Source organism: Temnothorax longispinosus, chromosome 6 (assembly GCF_030848805.1).
Source record: "Temnothorax longispinosus isolate EJ_2023e chromosome 6, Tlon_JGU_v1, whole genome shotgun sequence".
In the NCBI taxonomy this organism is placed as follows: Eukaryota; Metazoa; Arthropoda; class Insecta; order Hymenoptera; family Formicidae; genus Temnothorax; species Temnothorax longispinosus.
In genome coordinates this window covers 15,482,842-15,509,139 of record NC_092363.1, presented here as the reverse complement: position 1 = coordinate 15,509,139, position 26,298 = coordinate 15,482,842, and the positions used below count along the sequence as shown (strand labels likewise).

The 26,298-nt window shown below is 39.5% G+C and overlaps 2 protein-coding genes across 6 annotated transcripts in view; one reads left to right on the top strand and one right to left on the bottom strand.

The window, feature by feature from the left end:
- The window catches only part of LOC139815383 (uncharacterized), a 46,626-nt gene extending 25,868 nt beyond the window's left edge, over positions 1-20,758 (bottom strand). The window contains exons 1-2 of the mRNA XM_071782301.1: positions 20,582-20,758; positions 20,370-20,413 (exon numbers count right to left, since the gene is read on the bottom strand). The gene's annotated coding sequence lies outside the window, so the exon portion shown is untranslated. The remainder of the gene's footprint in view (positions 1-20,369; positions 20,414-20,581) is intronic.
- LOC139815380 (segmentation protein paired) lies at positions 11,304-25,757 on the top strand. Of its 5 annotated transcripts, none has more exons than XM_071782298.1 (5): positions 11,304-11,782; positions 15,749-15,929; positions 16,074-16,228; positions 21,913-22,329; positions 22,449-25,757. In XM_071782298.1, the coding sequence occupies exons 1-5, from the start codon at positions 11,722-11,724 to the stop codon at positions 23,036-23,038; spliced, it is 1,404 nt and encodes a 467-aa protein (XP_071638399.1). In that variant the 5' UTR covers positions 11,304-11,721; the 3' UTR covers positions 23,039-25,757. The 5 variants fall into 5 exon arrangements, with proteins under 5 accessions (XP_071638399.1, XP_071638396.1, XP_071638397.1 ...); XM_071782295.1 differs by having other exon boundaries at positions 16,074-16,357; positions 22,449-25,755; XM_071782296.1 differs by having other exon boundaries at positions 11,306-11,506; positions 16,074-16,363; positions 22,449-25,753.
- The last annotated feature ends 541 nt before the right edge of the window (positions 25,758-26,298 follow it).

Here is a 26,298-nt window from a genome sequence, read left to right as displayed (position 1 = left end):
TAGTCGTCGAGGCCGGCATGAAAAAGCGAGAAGTGCTGCTCCCGGAATCGTCGCCCGACAATGCAGCAACAAAATTACATCGAGCCCTCTCCCTCTCTCTCTCTCTCTTTCTTTCGCTCGTTCTTTTTGATCTTAGAACCTCGTCGTATCCGGCGGACGGCTGGTGAGACTGGTGTGGAGGCTGCTTGTCCGAAAAGAATTCCTCGATCTCGCCTCATGAATGAGATCGCGGCTACCGCGGGGCGACCCGCGGCGGCGACTAGGATGATGAAGAGCATTCCGCGATGGGAGGCGTCATTGTGATCCGGATGTCATATGTTGCCCCGCAGCGAGTGTTTTACATTCTCTCGCTTCGTAATGACTCGAATTCCCGCATCGTCGTTTCTTCCTCCGCCGCCGCCGCCGTCGCCGTCACCGCTTTTGCTCCTCTCGAACCAGTTTATGGGATTCGACGAGGAGTAACGTTGTCCCCGACGTTCGATCGTGCGTTCCACCCGTCCTTTCTTACTTGGGCAAAGTGTAAGAAACGCACGAATACGCTTTTCAGCATATGTCGCGAGTTCTCGCTGATGTCGGCGGAAAACGGAGAGAACGCGTGCTCGGTGGATTGAATTATTCCGCGGCACACAATCGTCGAGGAATCTCTACGCGGAAATCACTCGCGTCCTCGCGGCTCTTAATGAGCGCCGCACAATCGCGCCTTTCAGGAGAAAAACGTCAACGAAAGAGAGATTGTCTCGCTATTATTACTCACAGGATAATGACAGTGATGTAAGAATAGTCCCTGGGATTACTTCGAGCAAAAGCCCCGCGCGGCTCATTTGACATTTCTTCGTTGACGTTTCTGCGTTTTCTTTCCTCTCGCGCGTCTCCTATTTTCCGCACCAATCGATGAAATTGCGTCACATAATGGCAAAGGCGTCTAATGAAGGCGTTTAAGCGAAAAAATATGCAAATCACTTTTTTTCGTATCGTGCGAGTATTTCAAAAATAGCCGTTGATTGTCGTCAAGTGGCTCGTTGCGTTTGGTTTCGAATGCGTGGCTTCGCTTCACGAAGTGACAACGTGGTTCAAGAAGATACCGATATTCTGCAAAACCGAGTGAAGAGCAATTATCCGAACGGATGTAACGCTGCAAAAAATTCTGACAGGAAACAAAGTGAAAATTTTCTAGAACTTAATTATCTCGAGTTAAGAATATTATATCTTTCTAAAAATTATCTTCAACGCGAACTTTCGCACACATTCGCCTTACTTTCACGCAGCGCGGTGATATCCCTGCCACGTGATCGTGATCTTCTGAAAAAAGTAAAAGTCATCAACGCCCGGTAGCAACGGCAGTAGCACTCGATCGTGATGGTTGCGATCGATCTGTTCTCGCTCGCACGCGAAGTTACGAGCTACCTATAGCTCGTATCAAGTACCGTGCAATGATACGCTGTACGGCGTAAATTTGGTAGCGACAGCTTCGATCCGCCAAATCGCTTCATTCCCTTGTATTCTCATGCATTAACATATCCATTAACATATGTACATCGGAGTTAACATATTGAGATCGAATTTAGCATGTAACGATGTGTGTCAAATTACGGTTTATCATCGACAAAGTATTTAGTGAAATAAATTAAAAATCAATCTATGTTCATGTAACGCTAAGGTTTCTTCGCCAATAATCAGCTATGTCAAATTTAATTAAAAAATATATCTATTTAAATAAATCTTACACGGATCGCCTTCTATATCGCGAAGATGCTCGCGTAAAATCGAAACTCGTGTAGAATTGTTGAACGTTTTCACCGCGCGCTCGAATCGATCACTGGCAGCCGAGTAAGAGGCACTGCTCGCCACAGAAACGATATTACCACTTGGTTATTATGTGTACAAGGCTGCTGATGTTCGAGCCAAGCAACACCGGTGCGCGACGGCAGCGGTCTCGCTCGTGCGAGGGCACGAGAGGAAAGAGGGCCCGCTCCGGGACCTACCGCCGCGAGGCTCAAGGATCTCGCGACGAGCTTTCGCGCGCCGACCGCGATTGGGCCTCTCCTCGCCAATTTAATTCCTCGGTAAACGATGGGCTTGTTTGTAATTAGTAATTAATCTTTGGGTGAGACTCATTTTTCTAGATGAAAATTTACAAACCATGTCGAAGCAAGAAATGCGGTGCAACGAGAACTTCAGGCTGCAGTGACTTTCAGTTTTACCAGGATAATTCTAATATCTACTTATATTTTATTTATTTATTACTTATTTCTAGTTTTATTTAGTTGTCGTTTAAAATGACGCTATAAAGTCAAAAAATTTGACTTGGACTGGGAAGAAAGGAAGGAGCGCGGCATCGCGGTGTCGTTGACAGCTTGACGAAAAAGCGTTCGATATAAAACGCGAGGCTATAAAAGAGACGCGTGACTAAACGGGGTCAAGATTAAAATAGAAGTAATGACCGCGAGGCAGTGAGAAACGGTGATTGAGGATTCAAACGGTTCGAACGACGTGTCCTTGCGTCACTGAACGTCGTGCTTATTGAACTCGATCGTTTGACATTTCTCTCTCAATAAAAACGATTTTAATCCTTGTAAATCTCCATGAGAAAGAACATTCTAAAAATTCTCTCAAACTAAAAAGAGGGAAAATGTATATACGATTCTCATTAACTATGATTATAACTCGCCGAATGACAGGGTCAGTCGAAAATCTATTCGAGAAACTTTATCGCGAAACTTCTCTTATGCCACGTGAACGCACAAGGAAATAAATGTGCACATTAATTTTAATAATCACATCGCGTTAAATCATATATGTACTTTACGTGTAGCTGTAATACCGCGAAGACCACGCGTAAATGTACGAAAATGCAACAATGTGACGCAAAAACGCTTAATTACATTGTTATTCGCTGTAATGACGTCTAATCGATGGAAAAGCGCGTATAAAGTCAGCCACGACATAACGCATGACTTATTACATGCGAGTGACGAACGTATGTTAGTAACGCCAGCGCGTTGCAAATTATATCCGGTTAATCGTTGATCGCCTCGCGCCACTAATTACAAATTTTTCATCAAGCGTTTAAAGGATGTTAATAGATATTAATGACTGCTCGATACATTTCCGAAAGCATGAATTATATGACATATATTCGAGCAATTCGCACAATGGATTTGTCTCAGAAATCTATATTATTAATTTTTGTCATGCATATTTTATCATTAATAAACATTAAGATATCCAAAATAATATTCCAGAATTAAAATAATATGCTCTGTAATTTTGTACATGATTATTATTATAATTACTGCGATCGTTTATGTACAGGATGCTTTTATATCTATTTTTATACACTCTCGTAAATAGTCTTCGTTATTCAGCGGTAAGATTGCGCTCGTAATCATTAAAGGAATATACGTTTCTTTGACGAACCTTATATTCTCGCTAAGCGCTCGGAAAAGAGCGTCAGGATCGGATGATCTTGACAGATTGGTGTATATTGGCAACGCCCCTCGCGTCTATAGTTGCTCATCTCGCCAGCGTACTATTCTCGATGCGATCTACTTAACGAACGAGACGAGGCGATATTAACGAAGACAAAAAGCTCCGATCGGCGAAGAGAGGCTCGTAAACGGATTTTCTGTCGACTGCAACTTCTCGGAAATCACCTGGACGCGGCTTCCACCGGCGAGATCGCATCTTACCGTCGGCGTTTCTTCTGCCGCCGGCATCCTTCCAGGATTTTTACCCCTGTCTCCGCCGGCCGTTTTCTCCCTGTTAATATTTTTCCCGGTTCTATTCGCTGAATCAGTAGAACGGAAGATCGCTCCGTAACGACAAGATATCTCGCTGATGAAAAGTGAAACCGCTTCTGCATTGTTGGGAACGTGGGAATCGCGAGATTAAAATAAAAGATTGTTCTTCTATATCTATATATTGCTATCTTCATGTTTTTAGACGCTTATTACTATATTATTGTTTTGCTACTTTGTACAGATGCAAATTAATAGATTTGGAGTTATCGCGAGTAACAAATTAATCCAGCCGGTTCTCAACGAAGAGGAACGAGAAGAAGTGGGTGGTAGATAGAAGAAGATAATGCGAGGGGAAGGAGGAGAGAGAATATCGGAAACCCGTGAAATTCCGATAATTCACGCCGCGATGGCTTCGGCATTCCCACAAATCTCGATGATCCTGGTTCGCAGCCGATAGCTTGTATATCGTGATCACCATCGGACGTATTGTGCGACCGCAAAAATATATATTGCCTATCGCGGCGAGAGATTGAAGCGTTTCTTGCCAGGAATCTAACGAAGCATAAGCGCGCCTTTTTGGTCTCTACCTGTATCGCCGTTGTTCTTGTCGCGGAACTTTTCGCCACCCAACGATCCCACGCTAACATTATTTCTTCTGCAACAATATCGAGCGAATATTTTCCTCTTTCGTGAACAAAAATTTATTTTTTTATAGGCAACGGAGAATTTTTCAAATTCTCGAAACTTATAAAAGGCGAAAGATTAAAGAAAGAAAAAATATATCAAAAAATTTTTGAAAATAATTATGATGTCCATACTGTAACGTCCAGTAAAAAAAATCAGCGTTATAAATTCCGGATGAACAAAAAAAAGAAGGTAGTTCCTCAGGTACGGTAGCAAAATTTTTTGCGCGTCTGGTTTATTTCGTCGTGTAAAGCTCCTGTCCACCTCTGGACAGGAGCTATCCTTTTATATATTTTTTTTACCCGATAGGGATGAGTTCGTCGAACAGTACTCGACAATGAGGATTATGGACGATGATGACGAATATTTACGACTTCATATTTATGATTTGACGATTTTACAATTCAGGTCAGCTTCATTGGTTACATACGAGAAACGCTACCCCGCAGACTGCACTGAAAAGAAAACTTAAGAATAGTAGTCGTGTTTGTGTCACATGGTGACATCATTGGGCACTTTTAGTATTTCCTTCTTTTCATTTTTTTTTCTTTCTAAAGAAAAGTTTAAATGCATATAATGAAAAGAACTAAAATAGACATATTTTTAAAATGAAAGAAAGAAAATATTGCAGGATGAATCGGAGATACGTCGAGTCAGATTTTCCTTAGTACTGACATTCCTTATAAATATATATGTGTAATGTAATAAATATTTAAAATATGTAAATTATCTCTGTACATTATATACATGTATATATTACATATACATTATATTACCTATATTACTTTTGAAAATTTATATCAATTGTACTTTCTGTTTTAATAATATTTAACTTTAATTGTCCAATTTTTCAAGTTTAATCCACAAGTAAAATTTAAATAAAATCCAAGTAAAACATAATAAGTTCAAAAAAGGTCTTATATGTATATATCATGTCTTTCAGAAATGTTGCCTCGGCCAAATTCATCAATTCTTTGTGCGGAGATCAGAAATTCTATAAAAAACCAAACCAAGAAGAAATTCATGGTGGAATCCGCTGTGAATTCAACATTTCGGATCTTCGCAGACCGAAAAAGCGACCATTTCCAGCAATCGATGCGACCAGACGATTAATTCCTGTGAGAAAATTTTCTGTTACGATTCGATGATGCGGATCGCCAACGCCGTCGAGCGAACAGTTCGCTGCACATCGAAAGTAGCTTCTGCATTGCAAAATCAGGCCGACCGCAATTAGTTTCTTATTTAAACTACGATGATCTTATAGTATATAGTCCAGTATATCTTAGCGATACCGCCAACGATCTCCAATCAATTTATATTCTGATCGATATCTCCAATCAATATATTATGATATTTTTGTATTTTCTTTCACCTGTCGTTGAAATTCTATGATGCCATATCTATTAATCTATTCAATATTCTATTACACAAATTTTTCTTTGCTATCTTTTTATTTTTTAAGAGTTAGATACTAATTTGATACGTACATACATATTTGAAAAAAATTTATTTACGACAGATGCTATAAAATTCATTGTCTTTCAATTAATGAGTTCTAAAATTTATTTTATTCTTTGAAAAAGCTTAATTGTTTTGAAACACATTTTGGCAATTTAGAGATAGAAAAATGTCACCATAAAAAACGGAGAAAAATGTTTTACACTTTCATTACAATGTTGACCTTTAAAAGTTTATAAGAAAAGACAAAAGAGAAAATGACGTAATAATACTATTGCAATTCGTAAAATTATTACAAAAACTTTAGTATGGGGAATAATTAATGTGCTTGTTTTTAAAGTCGTTTCTTAACTCAGAAAATGAGTTTATGACCAATACAGTTATCAACATTAATCAATATGTTATTTTGTGTCCTTCCATGATTCATTCTTTTCGAAGTTTATATGTGCGAGACAATGGTAGACTGAACCAGCATGAAATTTACAAGCTGGCTTTAGTGGGATTCTCGCTGAGAATCCTTATTGGATCCTTGCCATTTTAGAAGGTTTGTTCTAAAATAGAGACCTTTCCATTTTTCTTTTCAATTGCAAAGCGGGATACTAGCAATGTTAGTATTTCGCTTTGTGAAAAGCACGTCGAGAGTGTCGAGACAGCACAGGATACCGTTTATATTCGTTGCAGACTAGAGAAAATGAAAAAGTTAAGATCTTAATAAAAATAACAAGATATCGTTTAAGCGAGTTTGATTAAAATCACGGAAAAACATAATATACAGTTATCTCGATTTTTTACAGGAAAACAAATGTCTATGGTTGCAGACACCTAAAGCAAAAATCTTAAAATATGGGATTTTATTTGAATGATTAAATTTTGAAACTAATCAGATGCTATTGATGAAATGTTTTTCGAATATAAAAGACCGAAAGTTGAAAGTGTTGTAATTAACTAACGATAAATCATGGCACATAAAATATACACAATTTAGACATTATTGTAAGTTATAATAAATTACCTTTATGTACCTAGTATACTCGGATAATGGATACACCTTTACATACCTTTACTTTTATATTACGTTTCAACTTTTCTGTTAATGACAGACATCCGTTAGGTCTCCTGCTGTTTAGCCGTTATTTCTTTCTGGAGTTATTTTCTACTCATTTTGATGGATACAACGAACAAGATAAAGCTCAAAGTGTGCCACTGCTTTTAAAAAATGTTTAAATTTACATTTCAATTCCTTCATTATGGATCAATGCTCTCTCTCTCTCTCTCTCTCTCTCTCTCTCTCTCTCTCTCTCTCTCTCTCTCTCTCTCTCTCTGGAATTATTTACAAAGAATAATTTAAACAATAAGACAAAAAAATATGGTAGAACTCAGATACAATATTTAAATGTACTTTACTTTTAAAATGCTATGTTACAAAAGAGTATTTCGAAGCTATTAAGATATCTGATCGATGTCGGATTCGATTCGAAGAGATGTACTGGACTTTCTCTAATATGTCTTATGTTGTAGTTAATTATAGTTTAACATTCTAAAACGTCTCTAATATCTATAGTTCCTCAAAAATTCCAACCGGAATAAGCTAAATTGAGAGGTCTCTTCATTTTAATCGTCTTTTTCGGACTGCGAAATTTAACTACCGACAACATTGACTTCAGAGTTCAGAAACTCCCGCAGTTCCGCTGCTGTGAATCTGTCAACATCATCGTAAGAGTAACACATTGAAATCCCTTCGAGCGTTACCAACAGAAGAATCTAAAAATGAATAGGTTATAACAGCAAAAAATCGGCACCTTTAACGACTAAAAAAATGCTCCGTTATGAATAGTTTTGCCACTTCTTCCCCCATGAAAGGCTGTGAATAGTCAAGAAGGCGATACGGATCTAAAGTTCTTCCTGACGAAGTGACTCTATCACGCTCAAGACATTCCACGCATTGTATTAATTCTTTACATAAAATAATATTAATATATCGATACTGTAGAATGAAGATTTTGTGATTGCAATTTTTCTCATTTGCGAAAAGAAGAAATCATTTAACATTTCGAATTCTTGCATGTCAAAACGTTAAGTTATATTTTTCGACGTTATGTTTAACGTAGTCATTTTATAAAATTAGCAGAATGTAAAGAGATGCAACTTGAAACGAGTTATCTAGAAATTCTGCACCAATTTATAACGTGCGAAAAATTTGCAATCCTCCAGCACGGCTGCCCGCGAGTATAAAAATGATTAATTTTGCGCTCCACGCGAGACGCAGCTTGTTATTTATCAACTACGCTCTGCCGTTGAGAATACATCCCGCTGTTAATTGACGCTTACACGAAGACCGATTACTGCAGCCGAGAGACATGCCGTCTGACAGACTAATTAATTGGCAATTAATGATCCGACGCATGCATGATGATTCGCGCGGGCCGTACTAGTCGCGAAAATCGCGCTGGCAAACGTCGATAACTTTGTATTTGGCTTTCAGATATTATTTAACTATTAACGCGAGTATAACTTTTTCCTGTTATTACTCTGTGTTTGTACTAACATTTATCTTTTATTTTCTTTGTCTGAAATAATACAGTCATTGCACGATGCTAAAATACTAAAGAATTTTCAAAAATATTTTCTAAAGTCGGTTTATGGCCGGATGAACTGCATTCTCATCAGCTATGTGTACTGTATACATATATATTTCTTTTATTTATTTAATGGCACATTGAGCCACCAGGTCGCAGAAAGAAACGAGAGGAAGCGACGGAAGAAGAAGAAGTAGGGGTTGAATGCTCGGACGGGGTAGATTATTTACGGCGTAACGGTCTACGTCACTACTGTCCGCGTTGTCAGGTAGGCGGATCGAGTCCCGAGGCGCAATTTGCATCTGTTTGCAAGTTCTCGCCTCCGCCTTCTTTCGCTGGCTCATCAGAGAGCGATGTATATCGTTCCTCTTTCACGCCCGCGTACCAGCCGATCGCCTTTTTACACGCCGGATCGTCATTACCGTCCTGGCACACTTGAGACCGTCCGATACGCCGCCTTTTTGTCACGGGAAATTATCAAACCGACGTTGAACAAAGGTTTTTTGGTGATTGTATCCGGGATTAATTAACGTCTTTTCCTCGGCACCAACTTTGTAATATCTTAGCACGGGACGCGAAAATCACGTAAGGGGAAGTTTTGAGAAGACCTAGATTTAACGGCTTTCATAAATAAGAAAGTATTGATTGTATATGAAAGAGAAAGACATTTCAGTAAAAGAAAAAAACAAATCGGAAGCTGAAAATCTGGAGAACTGGCACACCTTTGGTAACGCCGTTGGTTACGCCTTTCAAGGTTCATCTGCGATATATATAAAAGGGAAATAAAAATATAATAGATAGTGATCCATCGTTTCCGGAAACTTATGTCCGAAACCCTTGATTCGTTCCATGAAATCTCAATTGAACGGGAAATAATGTAGGAGAGAAAAAAATAAGATGTTCATTTTCGTGCGCTCAGTCGAGGATAGTACTGATGCCCCATCAATGTATATTATTGTCCTATTTATGCACTATCTAACGTAACTTTTTGCCAAACGGAAGGCTAGTTGAAGATGACACGCATTATCTTGGGATTCGTGCTCGAATGTCCGGGACCCCCGTCTGCGGCAGAGGTCCGACGCGTCACGATCGATGTAACACAACTTACATCTTTACTGAACTTAGCTTATGGGAGGTCGAGAAGGTGCCCCGTCGCGTCGACAAAACAAACTTCTTAATGCCTTCATGCCTATGATTGTTGCAACCTCTTAAATTTCCGCGAATAAGACCGATTTTTCGACCGTACTCTGACCAACTGGTAGCTTCGTGGGACTACCGCAGTCTAGGAAGAATATTCTCTCGACAAGGCCGTGTTGAATTTTTACCAGCTCGCGACTAGACGAGAAGATAATTATTTCGCATCAAAACGGGCAAGCGATTGTTGAAAAAGTTACATGTTTCTTATCAGATATATTGAATTAATAATATTATATTCTACATTGATAATGATTCGTCTTGTACGCGGAAAATATAAAGGAAATTTGAAAGCTGTATTAATAAATTGTTGAATATATTATCACAATAGTTTCCGGGAGATTATACCCTACATTATTTAAGGTGGTTAATTACTAAGGGAAACCAAAACGATCGATCACCGCCTTACGTCACCGCCGCGGCTATTGTGTCGCATCCTGTTTCAGTCGTGCAGTGTCATTTCCCCGATAGCTCAGAACGGGGCCCGCTAGAAGAGAAAGAGAGGGAGAGACGAAAAAAAGCGAGAATCCTGGAGTAATTCGCAATCATGCGTGAACAGCTGACACTGGAGATTAGGTAAACTACGCGCCTCGCGCTGACAATTTGCGCTAAATCGCCTTACTTGGCTTGAAAATGCACGGTAAGAAGCGCACAACCTGTGCTCGAGCGATGACGCCGCACAGAACTGGCGACGAGAAAAGATCACCGGTTTTCTCCCATTACCTTAATTGCGTGCTCCACAAGCAAAGATGCGATCATTACTGCTACTATTTTGTTGAAAACGCTTTATGACGCGTTTGTTAGTAAGTTATCGAAAATTTCCTTCACACAATCCAATATCTAATCTTCCGCCAATAATTTTGCTTCGTTCCATTTATTTGTTAAAAAGAAATTAAGAAATAATTCTACTATTCTAGCTATTAATTTTCAGAATATTTATAACGTTACATCATACTGATTCTACAAGAAAAAAACATTTTTCACTACATTTATCTTTCAGTTTCGAAAACATTCAGTATTTAGCTGTTGGATTTCAAACAAGTGTTTGCAGACAAATAGAATACACAAATTAATAATATTATACAAAACTCCATTGTCATCCTTTTTATTTAAAACTTCGAAGTTATTTTGAGGTATCTCTTTCGATATCAAACTTGATTTCATCTCCAGTGCAGCAGTGGCAAGAGAATTTTATTCTCGTCATCGATCTTTTCTGACAGAAAAAATTTGGAAAATCATCTAAACTTGATCATTAAATTGCGATTGACAAACAAAAATAATCACATGATAACGAGATAAGAGGAACGAGAGAATTTGACTCACCCTCATATTCATCGAGGAACAACGAGCACGGTATATAAGCATGGAGCATGCTCGTAAAAGCGCGGCAATAAAGTCGCCAAAGATGCCCATCGTCTGGTACCATTTGGGCGGGAATCGGAGGCGTGGTGAGAGGCCTGGCAGTGCCACGATTGGTCGTTGGCGACGATGGGCACCAGTGGCCAAGGACCGTGGGTCTGTCTTGTCGTTCCATCGAAGTCCAATTCAGCCTCAAGTATAGGCGATATATCCCGCTGAAACCCCGCAGTACGGGGAGAACTACCTGTACCGCGGCTGGTGGGAGTGCCTAGCTGTTAGTTACCCTGGTACCCCATCCCCGAGAGACTTAGTCAGGATCAGCGCGTCGATCAGTCGACATCCATTTCCAGTGCGGACACACGCAAGTGAACGCGGCCATTCGACGGACTTATTGAGAAAAGAGAAGCTCGCGGTTGGGCCCGACGGGCCTGGACCCCGAGCCAAAATTCCAGGATTCAATGGACCCGTTCCAGAGCGGGAATCTTTTCTACGAATGTATGTTCAGTGTTTGTCTATGTGCTCCGTTTCATGGTCGTCGAGTGAGTTGCAATTAGGCGGGATAGAACAAAATATTGTGAGATTTGTCAGGAGGAAGGACAGCCGATATCGTTTTTACGAAGGGCTTAGTGAGGTGCGGTAGTGAGATTTACAATATTCGGTGTCGGACTAAACTCGTCGGGACTATTTTGCGGAGGTTTGTTTCGGCTGAGATGACGGTTACCACTAATTTCTCGATGATGCGACCATGTTTCACTGGATATTCCTTTCAAGGTGCGTCTCTCGTCGCAGTCGACTATATTTGGTCAACATTAGTTTTAGAGATACGTAGAATTAAAATTTGCAATAGTTTTTATGATTTATACATCATTCGCGTTATCTTTCAAACAGACACAAACATTGTTTGATATATCTTAAATAGCAATAGTAATCTTTATGTAATTAATACGTGAAAAAATATTTAAACAATAGAAACACACATTTTCATAGTCTTCTTTTAGTCTGTAAAATTTTACATTTGAAAAAATATTTAAAAAATATTAAATGGAGTAATCCAAGATTTAAAAATCATAGAGACAATAAAAGATCATTATTAAAATAAAATTCTTGATGCCATACTATTGTCGACAAATGAGAAAGCGCATTATTATAGTTACTTGTTTTTGACAAAGTTTGTATTATGAGAGTAAATTAGAACTAGTCGATTAAACTAAACAAAACTCTTCTACAATAGCCTTGAACGATGGATTAAATAAATTAAGTAAAATTTTCATTTTTAAATGTACGAAACTTCAACATTTTTCTTCAAAAAATCCGCCTGACATTGACAAACAATTGTCCAAAAACGAACAAAACCCTATTGTTAGAGTTAATGTTGGCCATAAATTGCACCATAAATTACGGAGTATCTCTTGCGGACAAAGTCATTTTTCTTGACTTCCACCCTTGGTCCATGACATTTTAATTGCATTTTTTTTACAGCATTTTTTCCCTCACATTTTGTGCATTCTGAAGAACAAAGAATTTTATTAACGAAAATGTCTGGAATAAATCATTCATTTAGTCTCACAATTTTAGAGAGAGTTTTTCTGTAATTTATCAAAATCATATACAGAACTCTAACGTCGGTGAAAATAAATATTCCCGTGTATTCGAATCGTTCCAGCTGATTTCTGTCAGTTTTCTCTCTCACTCTCTCTCTCTCTCTCTCTCTCTCTCTCTATTTATCTTAGAATATCAAAAGACACGGTAGTGTCTCGTACCAATATATATTTACAGTATGTATAGTATACCTTTATTTGCTTTTGTATGTGTGCTTATCGTCTATTTATTGTTATTCGTCCTCGTAAATTGTTTGGCGTCTAATCATGTCACAATCGATTCTTCTCAGAATTGTATTATGGAAATACAGAAAAATACTCAGAATTTATAGGTATATATTCTTAAAAAAACTTCTGGCTAGTAATAAATTACACTTAGTATTTTTTACAAAATTTATGTAATTTAGTCATTATTGCTTTAGGAGCATAAAAGTATCTATTCCCGTTCGAGAATTTATAAATTATTTCATCCTGTATATATCCGGACTTTGTTCCATTTGTCATTTATTGCACCATAAATTTGAGCGCTCTATTGCCCAGCTTTTCAATATGCTCGTGCATCTTGCGCTACCCGGGACAGTATAAGAGAAAAAAAAGGTGTAAGTCTGAGAAAAAAATGTCCTGCGGATACATCATTCCTTCACAAACAAAAAATGTGGGCGATACGTTTAATAACAAGGTTTATAAAATTAAATAACGCGATTCATCAAGTGTCCAGACATGCGGTGTCCCGAGCGACTAATGAGTACATGTAATTAGTCGCTTGATGATTTACCAGTTGGAAACGAGACGCGAAAGCGTGTGCTCGCGGAAATCACGACGGTAAATGGTGACGGACGATTAACACTCAACGAATGCGCTTCCGTAAAATCCACGCATAGAAGTTTTCAATGATGGTCATTAATTACTTCATCGCAGTGAGCAAGATTTTTTTTCTTGCATCGCGATTCCGTCATTATAATGATTTATGAGTCGCGCCTTTTCTGAGCGGTTGGGTCGAGAAGCTTTTCCTCGTTCTTGAGAACGTGTTTCAAGTTAAAAGCAGAGTCGCTTGAGAGACGCTGGAAACTCCGGGTTAATGGAATCTCCGCATAGCACCGATTTGTTAATTAAACGATCAATTAAATCGGAAGTCACTTTGCAGGAACGCGATCGCTATCGGCGGGGGCATTTGCGCGCGGTTTTTCGAGCATCGATTGCACCCGCGGCGATGCATGGCTACGGTTATGCAAGCGTTCTGCGCAATCGGATAGCGGTTTCCTTTTTCTGCGGATGCTTTTTACCGGTCGCGTTAGTCGAAGCCTGCTTACCCTTTGTCTTATGCGACAAAGTGTTTTACGCGGAAATGTGTTTAATTACAAACGAAAGCGTGTGACCGTACCCAGTCGCGTTTCCCGTCATCTCTCGATGACGATAACGACTACGGCGATAACGACGATGCTATCATTTCCATATCTTTGCCGAGCCGTAATTGTGAAAGTGCAACAATGTATATTACTTATCGCGATCGGATCGTTATATTTTATTGGGAATTTATGCGTTTTGCCTATACAAAAAAATTTACTTACGTGGTGCGACGTTTTGCACCCGCGGATTGGAAAAGTGAAAGCCACGGGATCAATCATCCGCTTCCTTCTCACCGCGAGCTCTCTAAACGATTAATAATTTGCCAATACGGCGGGCGTTGAAAACCGCAGAATTAATTTAATCTGCGTCAATGCGCATTGATACAAGTAATATTTAGCGTATCGATAGTTACTAAAATAATGCACACATTTATACTTTTGTCAATTTTAGATATTTTAAAAAAGAAAAATGTTTCTTTCAATTTTCATGGCGCAACGGTTATAATTTTTTTATCTTTCTACGTATTTTGAAAAACGTCGTGCGAGATATTAAGTTACATTTTTGTGCAGGAAGTACCAAATTATAAATAATTATTATAAATAAATTCATAATAAATTGTCTATGTTAAGCCACTCATATATTACCGATAAAAAGCGTTTAGCGCAATTTTTATAAGCATCAAGGACGTTCACATAAATCAAGAAGGTTCTGTTTTACAATGCGCTCTCTTAGAACATCGATTAAAATCCACATCGATTAGCATGAATAAGATAGCTAATGTCGATTACGTTAACAATATACATAGTATGTTGTAACTATAATAAGTATCACTGTTAACGCGAAGGAAACGCGCCGATCACCGTCTCGCCTGGACGATCTGATTTTTCATCGCGCTGTCATTGGGATTCCCTTTTTTAGTCGATTATCGCGTCTTGTATGAGCGAGCGCGTTTTTATTTAATGTCGAACGTGCGATTGCGCGTCTCCTTTTTGCTCTTCTAATTGTACAGCTCATTCGTCTCGTTATTATCGCCTTTATTCTCAATTGTAATTTTACCGTTCCAAAATAGTCGTTCTTTACAACATCGGAGGCCAAAAGTAATGAAGATACCACAAAGAATTACAACATATACATTTAGCTTAAGTCACAATGCGTATCGTGTTACGTTATTTGCTTCGCTTCTTAAAAAGCGCGTTCTGGATCAGTAAAAATTGCAAAGACTCTTTCCTGGACCACGCGCGTTCCTTTTTCTTTATAGATCAGGGCCGAGATCGTCGTCGTGTAACGCGAAATTAAATAAGCCGAGCAAATTATACGCTATCATTGTTGTGCGTCATAAACTGCACCGGGATTTATTGGACTTATCGGTAGTTACGGCGTTGGTCGCTTTATACGCTCCAGCCGCCCGCGCTTATAACTCTCTCTTTTTCTCTCTCTTCCTCGCTCTCTTCATCCTGTTCTCTTTCTCTTCCTCTCTCCCTTCCGCTTCGAGAGAACGAGAGAAAGAAGTCAAATCAAGCATGCGGTGCAGCGATAAATCCAGACTGCTCTCTTTATACGCCGTCCAATAACCGTCCCGCCACCACCTCGTCAACTGTCTTTCTCTCTCTCTCTCTCTTTCTCTTCTCCTTAACTTCCGGTAAGACATGGAAATCAAGCTGACTAAAGGACAATTTCTCAATTGCGTCTCCTCGAAAACGATCAAAATAAGAGAAAGAAAAATATAATTTGAAAAAAGGATTTATCATTATTAACATCTAGTGACATTCGTAACGTTTACTTCGAATTTCAGTTATGGAAGCGATAAAAGGAGGAAGTGTATCGCTTGTTGCAGACATAGGATCGATACCGGGCCAAGGCCGTGTAAATCAGCTCGGTGGTATCTTCATCAACGGACGACCGCTGCCTAATCATATCAGGTTGAAGATCGTCGAGATGGCCGCCGCGGGGGTCAGGCCGTGCGTTATATCGAGGTACAGTGTCTCAAATCGAGGATCTTTCCGGTTAATTCAACGATAACTTCTTGAAATAGAAATATAGATTATTATTTTATTTTTATTTTGAATATATCCATCGATATCTGAACTGATTCGTCTATTATCACCCATTGAGAATAGACAATTGAGGGTGTCCCATGGATGCGTGTCGAAGATTTTAAATCGCTATCAGGAAACTGGTAGCATCAGACCCGGAGTCATCGGCGGCAGCAAACCACGTGTGGCTACACCGGAAGTGGAGGCGAGAATCGAGGAATACAAGCGCGACAACCCGGGTATGTTCTCATGGGAAATCAGGGATCGACTGATCAAAGAGGGCATCTGCGAACGGACCAGCGCTCCGAGTGTGTCCGCGATTTCACGACTACTCAGGGGTCGCGATTCCGAAGACGACGTTAAACTAGGTGACGGTGAGAAGTCCCACAATTGCTACACAAATAATCATTAGTGTAGCAAGTAAAAAGCCCGTAGTGTTAGGTAGAATTCGGAGTACAGACCTTGGGCATCTTGGCAAGTGCAGAAAATATATGCCCGAGAAACAAAAGAAAGAAAAAAAAATTTCTCGAAAATATTTTTCTTTGAAGAATAGAAATTATAATCTCACATAAATCACCATCTTATACATCTTTTGTTCAAATTATTTTCGTTTTTGAGTTTTCACTAACTGATTAATAGGTTTTAAATATTACCACGAAAAATAATTCTAGGAACTGAGCGTTGGAAATTAATTTGGTCTGTGCTCCAAATCTTAATATACTAATTTAAAAACATTTTTCTATAGTACGAAAATTTAACACCCCATGCGGAATTAACTCATATTTTAACGCATAAACAAAATAGCTTATCTCTCACTGTCACTGTCGCTCCGATACAAATACTTGCTTCACGAGTTCTCTGAAATTTCTTCGATCGGCCACACTAATGGCAGCGGCGGGTTTCTTGAGCGGGTGTCCATCGGCCTTCTCGCGGCTGCCCGAGTTTCTTCCCGCGTCCTAACAGAGATTGATGATCGCCGGCGAATCGGCGAATCGGCGAATCGGCCCGACGCCAAGTATCCTTGCATGGAATTGGATTATAACGACATCGGCTCGCATAAGAGACCGAGAATACGGTTGTTCGTTATGCGACGCCTCTTAAAATTGAATTAGTCGCTTTTCACGTTTCTTGCGAATCCCGCGACGCATCAAGATACAGATTTTGTAAAAATTATATGCATCGTATAAGAAGAAACAACGTTAGCTAGGTGCGAAAAAGATTTTTGCCTTTTAAAGACTCGCTACCTGCGAAGACTGATTAACCCTATAGAATTTGCAGTTCTTAGAAGAAAAGAACACAGGTAGTTTTACCTCGCTGTTCTGCTTTACTTTTCCGGAGTTTAATCCTATTCAATTTATCTTGAATATTTTAATACGAAAATATTTTGTATATTTTTTGTGTTTTAAGACAGAGTACATTAGACCAGCTGTGATCTATTGTTCTTTTGTCCACAGCATAAATTGTACATTTAATTAAATAATGAAAAAAATTATCATCTCATGTGAGAGATCTATTATTTCATAGTACACGAGAACGTGCGCTGAACACCCACTATTGACCCACTTGGGCCCACAGAAATCCGAGGATACCGCGAACGCAGAGGATTTCACGCGGTGAAAGGATCTCGCATCCGTAATACGCCCCATCACCTGGCCCACACGATGGACCACCGTGTGGGCCTACTGCTCGCTCGGGCAACGGTGAATGAGTAAATTAAATGCTCGCGTATTAATCGGTCGTGCCCGCGTTTCTCGGTCTCGGAAATTGCCGGTTCGCCTCCGGTGCGCCGTGGTCGGATCGCCTCCCTCCAGTAGCCGGGTCGGCCGCAACCGTCCGACGGGCTTTGTAATTTTCTCACCGCCCGGTACATGCCCACGTGTGTACGCGCGAGCCCGGTATGGCAAGCTGCACGTAAGATGTGGGCCTTACACGCGTGCAAATGTCGATCGTCCTCGAGAAAATCGACGGCCGACGAAGGACGCGCGTCTACCGACTTATGGATGAATCAGGATTCCCTTCTCTTCACTTTCTCCAAATTTAAAATAAAAAATACATAAATGGCGAAAAAATCGCGCTTTTAAAGAAAAATATATCACTATATTATGTATATGAGCAATCAAAATATGCACAGGCGATAATTAAAATTAAGATGGTCCGGTAAACTTTGATAAATATCTGAAATACCAGTTTGACAGATGCTGATAAATGAATACCACACTTGTGGGAAGTCTGAGGATCTAGAATTTCTGTTATACGTCCCGTAGAAATTCCCACCAAACACCAAACACGGATACAAATTGGTACCGAAGTGGGGAGGGGGAATGTCTCTTTCCTCTGCTGACAAGACAAATGAATTGTGTACAGACACGAATTTATCCTGGGATCGTCTGAGAAGCTGCTAAGCCGGCAAAGATAAAAGGGACCACAGTTGAAAGGAGAGGAACGAGGATTCTTGTGCCTGTAAGTCGATCGCTCTGACGGTCGGGCGCCCGTCGAAAAAAATAGAGAAACTGGGGCAGAAATAACACGACCTCGCAGAGGGGTGAGGAATGAAAAGGGACACCGTCTATTAAACGCCCACGAAGCTGCGAACATACGAGTCGAGCTGCCGGAGCTGTCGGAGCTGTCGAGATGAAGTGACGCCTTTGTTCGGCGAACGTGTCGGATTGTTTTTCTCGCATATAAAACGTGTCGCACGGTATAAGTATGCGTGATAAGTCGAGGGGTGGCAACTGGGCGAGGAAGGTATGCGACACTCTAACGAATGTTAGGGGTTGACCCCACGAATATGATGAAGACGAATCTCATATATTGTATACATTAGCCTAATAACATAAGCAATATTCTGCGTTAACTAAAGTTTGTTCGTAGTTAATCACTCCGATTATTTATCAATAATTAATTCAACGAGTGATACATCGTTGGTTCTTTAATTAAGCCGCGTGCCTCTCAAATAAAAAAAATTGAATGCGATTTTTTATATTTACAACTTTAGACGTTTAATTTGTTTCTCTTTATGGTCTCATGCCGAAGGTGCAATCCATCGCGGCAATAAATTACTAATTACGCGTATTACATTTCCCCTTGTAGTTCAATAGAGATATAACACGTGAGATCTTCGTGAGATTTTGTTTTTATCGTCGTGGACCATGCGCGGTTCATCCACAAGCAAATTAAAAAAAGGCAGAGCAGAAATTATATCCCTTGTAGAGCTAAGCGTCCGCGACCGGTTAGTAATTCCTCAAGTTTTCGGAACCTAGTATTATCCTCGGGGTGAATGATTACCAGGTCTGCTGAGACTGCGAACGCGCGGAGTCGTCACGTAAATCCATTCACAACGATTTTTTTCATTGCAAAACGCTGACGTTCAAATTAAACATTTCTCAAGAACATAATAAGATACGTCACTTTACATATATAATTATATTGCGATGATCTTTCGATTATTGTGACAATACTTTTATGTAAAAATGCGTGTCTGAAATATGTATAAAATATGTAAATCGCCAATATGTGCGAGCAATAGTCGAGGTATCTAAGCCATCTACCTGAACGAAAGGTATCGATCACCCTTTCCTCGATTGTTTTATTTTTATCGCTCGACATTCAAACAATACTCATTTCGCCTTTGCGTTTCGTCGGAAGGAAGTGATTGCCTACGACGTCCTGACGGGACTTTCATCGAGGCTATTTCTGATCGTTCATCGCACGTGGACGTGGCATGATCGTGGCCTCAGGTTTGTTGGGCCACGTCGTCGCTCGCACTATTTCCATCTGCGCGCGAGTAGGTGTCGGTCGAATTCAAGAAACATGATGAAGAGAGAGAGAGAGAGAGAGAGAGAGAGAGAGAGAGAGAGAGAGAGAGAGAGAGAGGACGGAATGACCCGGAGGCGGAGGTGGATGAAAAAAAAGCACGACGACGGGCCGGGAATAGAGCCCGTGTCGAATTTGCATTAACGCGACCCGTCCCGGCGTCAGGCGTCGTCGCCCGATTAGTCGCGCGCCGTGTAAACTTGAGTCCCGAGAAACTGACGACAATCCCGAAATGCACATCGCGAAGCGCACGCGGAAGCAAAAAGTCTCTCCATCGTGTCTTCAGTGTCTGCGCATCACGTGCTATCTCGTTTCGTTTCCTCGCGGCTATTAGGAATGCGCAAAAGAATGCCTATTTTCAGAACTGGAACATAATCGGACGTAGACAAGCGTGATCGAGCGACACATAAACGTTGCAAAGTTATTTCTTCTCGAATACAGAAACGCGTATATTCTATCGCGTAGCAGCGACAGAATGGCCCATAAGATTCTCTCTTTTCGAAATCATCGTAATTTAATTTTTACAAATCCGTCATCTCGACATATTAAAATAAAAAAATCACTCACCGGTCGATGCGCAACAGCGGAGTTAGTTGAAACCCTGCGTTGATCTGTAACAGAAATATTGTTATGTTAAAACAACGTCCAAGATATAATCAATACTTGAAAAGTAAACAATAATTAATTATCGCGCGCTTGAGAAACTGGCGGAATCTGCCACAGGAGTCAGGACTGACAGGACAGCAAAATAATACAATAAATGAATAACAATTACTCACTCCGCGGTCGCTCCGCCGTCGCCCGATGCCTCCCAGGCCCCCTCCTCCTCTCCTCGATCCTCGTCCGTTGTCGCATCTCTGTCGGCGCACTCACTCACTCGTTCACTTGACTCGTTTACGCGTGAAAATATCGTCACTTACGATCGCGCGTCACTTTGCACGGCACTCCCGGTATTAATCTCGCGACGCGACGCGTACTTAATTAACACGGCGATGAAAGAATTTTACGGAGACTCTACAAACGGAGCTATACGATCCGCTCGACGCCCGCGTCGCCCGTCGACTCATCATGTCTCGCAGGTAGATGGCGGAGAGAATTTCATAAATCGCGCGGCCAACTTCACTCAGTTCACTCGCCAGGAGCAACCATCGTGAGAACGCTAGGGTGCGTTCAGAAATTACGTCTAGACAATACCTATGGGAATGGTGGAAGGAAAACAATGTGTGATTGCATCTTTGATCCAATAACCAATGAGTGCGCTGGGCGGGAGACATTGTCGACATTGATGATATTGGCCAATAGAAGGCCACGTACATACACAAAGAATACCGCTCGCATGTTTACAGTCGCGAGTCGCGACGTCTGCAGTGTCTGCACATCCCTCTAACGAGCGCACCTCGTTTCCTTCCACCATGGTTGTCAGATGGTTGACATGGTTGTCTTGTCTTCGAGGTAGGTCTTTTTCTAGAATTTGACAAAGACCCTCTTCGAAATTTAATTTTAAAGCTAAATTCAATTTACGTTAACTATTAGAGTTATCGTTCTGTTCTGTCACTCTCGTCTGTCATTCTCTTAGCGCAGGTTCGCGTTGCTGGTTCACAGTTCGCTATTAAAGAACCGGTGCGTCAGTGTCAAAGAGCACCGCGCGGGTTTCGTGCCAGGTGCTTGTTTCACACTCGATATACGACCAACATGTTTACACCCGAACAGTCTCCCTCGACCCACCTATCTTTTCCTACTGCTGGCGAATTGGCGTTTTTTTTTTACCTCGCTTTGTTACTTGCCAATCGTCACGTATGATCGCTTTATGTAACTTTTTTGTCACTCGAAAGTTCATAGTTAACAGCGTTTCATAATTATTTTATGGTTCAATCTTTTCGCTGACCTTGAGAAAAATCAACCAACCAAAAGAAGTTTCTAATTGTTACGACAGCTTGCGATTGTGTTTACAACTTGTAACGCGATGCAAATTAAGATCGACGGCAGAGCTGCGTTCAATATACATAAATTCCTCTTCAAAGAGAGTTATATTGTGTATTACGACATTCTTATATAAATATGTGTATAAATTATATCTCATTCCTTTCTCATTTTTAACGTGATCTTGTAGGAAAAGCAAGTTCTGGATCTGATTGCGAGAGCGAACCGGGGATCCCGCTGAAGAGGAAGCAGCGCAGAAGCAGGACCACCTTCACAGCTCACCAGCTGGATGAGTTGGAACGCGCATTCGAGAAGACTCAATACCCTGACATATACGTCAGAGAGGAACTCGCTCAGAGAACGAGATTGTCCGAAGCCAGGATTCAAGTGTGGTTCAGCAATAGAAGAGCTAGATTGAGAAAACATATCTCATCGTCGACGTCCGCTGGATACGTCGGTTCCGTAGCCTATCCGACCGGCTACGTTATTCATCCACCGGGACCGCCTCATCCTCACCCAGGAGCAGCCATGCCGCCAGGTCATCCACATCCACATTCGCATCCGCATCCTCAGAGTCTGCCAGACGCGGCGTTCTCTTCCGGCCAAGGTATGTGTGTGTATATGTTTATGCAAATGAGGATAATAACGCATATCGTCCCTATTTTAATTTTATCTTTGCAATAAATCATGATACAAAAAGATGATCACCGCTACGTTTTATTTCAGTTTCAGAATTGTATTCATCTCATCATGCATCAGTGACTCATCAATTGGCGGACTCCGCGACACGACTACCCTCGACCGTTGGCTCGACTTCGACTTACAGTTTTCCGGCCACGGTGACGTATCCCAATTTATCGGTATTGTCGCCGGCCTCGTCGACAACCGCTCATATGGCTCACCAAGCGGTCTCCACGTCATCCAGCTATCAGCAAACAAGTAATCATCAGCTACCACCGACTCCGAACTCTCTCGTCACTATGATGGGACCGAACTCGGGCAACTCCACATCAGCTCCCGATCAATTAGCCTCATCGGAACTGCCGATCAGTTCGGTTTCACCTCCTCAGCAGCAGCCACAGCCACAGCCACAGCAACAAGCCCAACAACAGACCAGTCAAGGAACCACATCGCCATCATGGAATCTCGCGATTACCGCCAGTGGCAGTAGAGTCAATCTACCGAGTCCACCAACGAGTCTGCAGCAACATCATGCCTACAGCACTCATCCTCACCCTCAAGCTTTTGCTAGCCCTTACACGGCACAGAGCTTTCAGCAACCACCTAGGCCACCGCCACAATCCTTCTGGTATTAAAATATGATCTTATGGTTATTGACTTTTTTAAACTTGTAAAAATTAGCTGGTTAACTTTTACGTCATTAAAAAAAGTCATTAAAAACAAGAGCATAGAAAAGGCGATGATAGATTTCAATTGTTTTGCTGAGCCTATTTGAAAAATATCTTCGGATTTTAATAATTTAATCTGATTACATGATTACAGAATATAATGTTGATATCGCTATTTGCATGTGACAATTTACACTAATAGCTAGATAGGTAGATTTAGTCTTATTGAGAATTCATAACATACAAGCAAAATATTAAAAGGATAAGTTAATGTATTAAGATAATTTAGGCTGAATTGTTTTCTTAGAAAGGAACAGATGTATATACATATAAGTTACACATGTTATATACATATATAGATACAAATAGCTAGATATAAGAATTGTAATTGAACTTTGCAATGTAAAATATGTACAAATGAGTTTCGAAACGTTTCATCGATCATTTATGTTTTTATAGAACAAAAAGAAAATTACACTGTAAAGATTTATTAATATTCGTTGAATATTTTGCGATGCAAAATTGTAAATACATTTTTCTTCCGGTTCGTGGGTTTTTGCATTTTAATTAATTAATTTTTAACTTTTTCTGCAACGCCTTATGTTTACAGTGCGACCAAAAATTTAGTTTTTATCAACTGTAAATATGTACAATTTAAAACTTTATGTATATGAGCGATATTATTTGATTGCACTGATTTTATAAACGCAAAGTGTTTCACTCGATGGTGTACATTGTAACCGCACAGTACATAAAACGCATGTGCATATGTATGAGATTTACGTGGCTGTGTACGCGAGCAGTGAGACGACGACTTCGAAAATTGAACTTGTCAAAATTGTACTGTTCAAGATATGTATGTGTGAGCATCGAATGATATAGTATAAAACACAAATTATTTAAAATAACAGATAAACGACATTTTAAATATTTTCACATGATGTAATTTTAACATACATACATCATAATATGCTGCAAGTATTATTTAAAACATATTTTATGTAGTTTTTATATATCTAAATAAGAGCAAAAATTACATATTATCTTACATAATTTAAAATGTTATTTTTCTGTGTTGTATTTTAAATAATTTATATTTATATTTGATGATGATCACCTTGCGTAGTACAATGGTGCATTTTATTATTTATAAAAATAATGTTTTAATAATTAATAAATAATGTAGAAATGCTTTTGATTGAAATTTTTGAAGCTGACAACTTACGAGACTCAATTGTTTTGCCACACATGTGCACATTCAAATTAATTTAAGCTAAATAACTATCTCAGATAGTCAAAAGACGAAAAATATTTTTTGCGTAATGATTGCTATAAATTTTGTCGACAGAATGCAAGCAGAAATATATGTATAAAAAAATTTCTCTATTGAATACCTGATCTTTAATAGACCTAAAAGAAAAGAGAAAGACATAAAAAACTATTTTCTAAAAGTATTAAAAAATAATTTCTGTAATTTTGAGGGGAATTTTGATTATTATACCGATAAATTAATAAATCTTTGTAAGTATTTAGTAGCGTTTTCATAACAAATAATGAATGTACATATATAGTTGCGTAATTTGTTCGGTTGATAGCGGTTGCTTGTGTTAATTTCCATCCATATCTTAGTTGTAATATATCCTGTGAGCAATCTGTAAGGTTCTTTCTTACCGTTCTAGAGGGACACACACATTCAATAATTTCTTCAGTATTCTAATTTCTTTTGCTCCAATATGAAAATTAGCGTTTATTATTTATTTCCAAAAAAATATTTATTTCGCAACTGATCGCGTTTACATCACTTACTAACTCTCGCATTACTTATCGAATTGCACGAATTACTAATATTTTACCGTTCGTTGCTTCACTCGTTTAGCATGCACCTTCAATTTTCCTAAAAGTTTCTTCTATCTTTAATTTGCCCCTGAAGACTTCTTCTATCTGTGTTTTCGTCTTTCCTCGTGTCTCCAGTAGCGCAATCGTTATAAAAATGGTAGCTATGATGGATGTTATACAATATAAGTAAAAAGTGGCATTTCTGTCTTGCGTTACCATCATTGGATACAATTGTACGGTGGTAAAACTGTATAAAATGGAGAATACGAGAACGTTTACGTACTTGCTGGGATACAATTCCGCAATCAACGAATAAGTAATCGACAATAATGCGAACGATCCAAATGCCTGCAATTTATTGATTAATAGCGAGCTTTATAGCTATAGCTATATAGTAAACATATTGACAAATTTTTTCAAGAAGCTCTTTAAAAAAACAAATACCCAGAGTTTAATATCTACTATACATTGGATTTAAACTTGCGTTAAAGTCATTATTATAATTATCTCTTTAAAAAAAATTACGACTATTTGACAGACAAGATGAATATTATGAATATTCCTGAAAATATTATTTTCTTACCATATAGAGGAAGATACAAGCGAGAGGTACAGCTGCAACGCCAGTGTTCTAAAAAAATTGCAGATACATCATTAAAGCGCTCAAAGAAATTGCTGTACCGGCACTGGACACAATCGAAGTGACACTACGACCAATTCTAATAGAATTTCGAACATTTATTATAGTTTTTCGGAACATTATCCTTTTGGACGATATATTGTAACGAATGTCTGACAACCATTGTATTTTAATAAAGTAATCTACAGCTTAACCACGAAAGTCTTGATACAAAATAAATATGTCAGAATTACTATTACTCATTGTTTAGAGCTACCAAAATTGAATATCACATCAAATTCGAATAAAAATAATTACCTCTTGCTACAGAATGCTATGAGCACATTGCCTATCACTTGAATAATTCCTATTACGACGGTGACCAAGAAAGGGTCTATTGTGATGTCAAGCCTGATGATTATATCGACGGTATAAGATACAATCACATGCGCTCCACTAAAAAGTTGAAAAAGAAAGCAGATATTTAATATGATAAATGGCTTCCACACTTCTGATAAAAGAGTTATTCCCTGGATGCTCTTCAGCTTATTGCTCCATACGCTCCAGGTAGGAAGGAGGACTCTGATTGACAGTTTCGAGATATTTCAAAATTATTTGTCGTCTCATAGTAGTTTACCATTCTGGCAAATTGTTCCTGAAATTCTATCGTTTCCTGGCGCAAGTCACGAATTCGAAGTAGAGCGATCCTGGCTGCCTCCATTCGGCCTTTCAAGAGCAACCACATAGGACCCTCTCGCCCATGAAATAAATA

Bases quoted from the DNA above. Each gene is read 5' to 3' on its own strand.
- LOC139815380 (XM_071782294.1), top strand. From the start codon at position 11,722: ATGACGGTTACCACTAATTTCTCGATGATGCGACCATGTTTCACTGGA. The intron at 15,930-16,073 runs GTACAGTGTCTC...CATTGAGAATAG, and splicing joins AGGCCGTGCGTTATATCGAG to ACAATTGAGGGTGTCCCATG. The intron at 22,330-22,448 runs GTATGTGTGTGT...GTTTTATTTCAG, and splicing joins GGCGTTCTCTTCCGGCCAAG to TTTCAGAATTGTATTCATCT.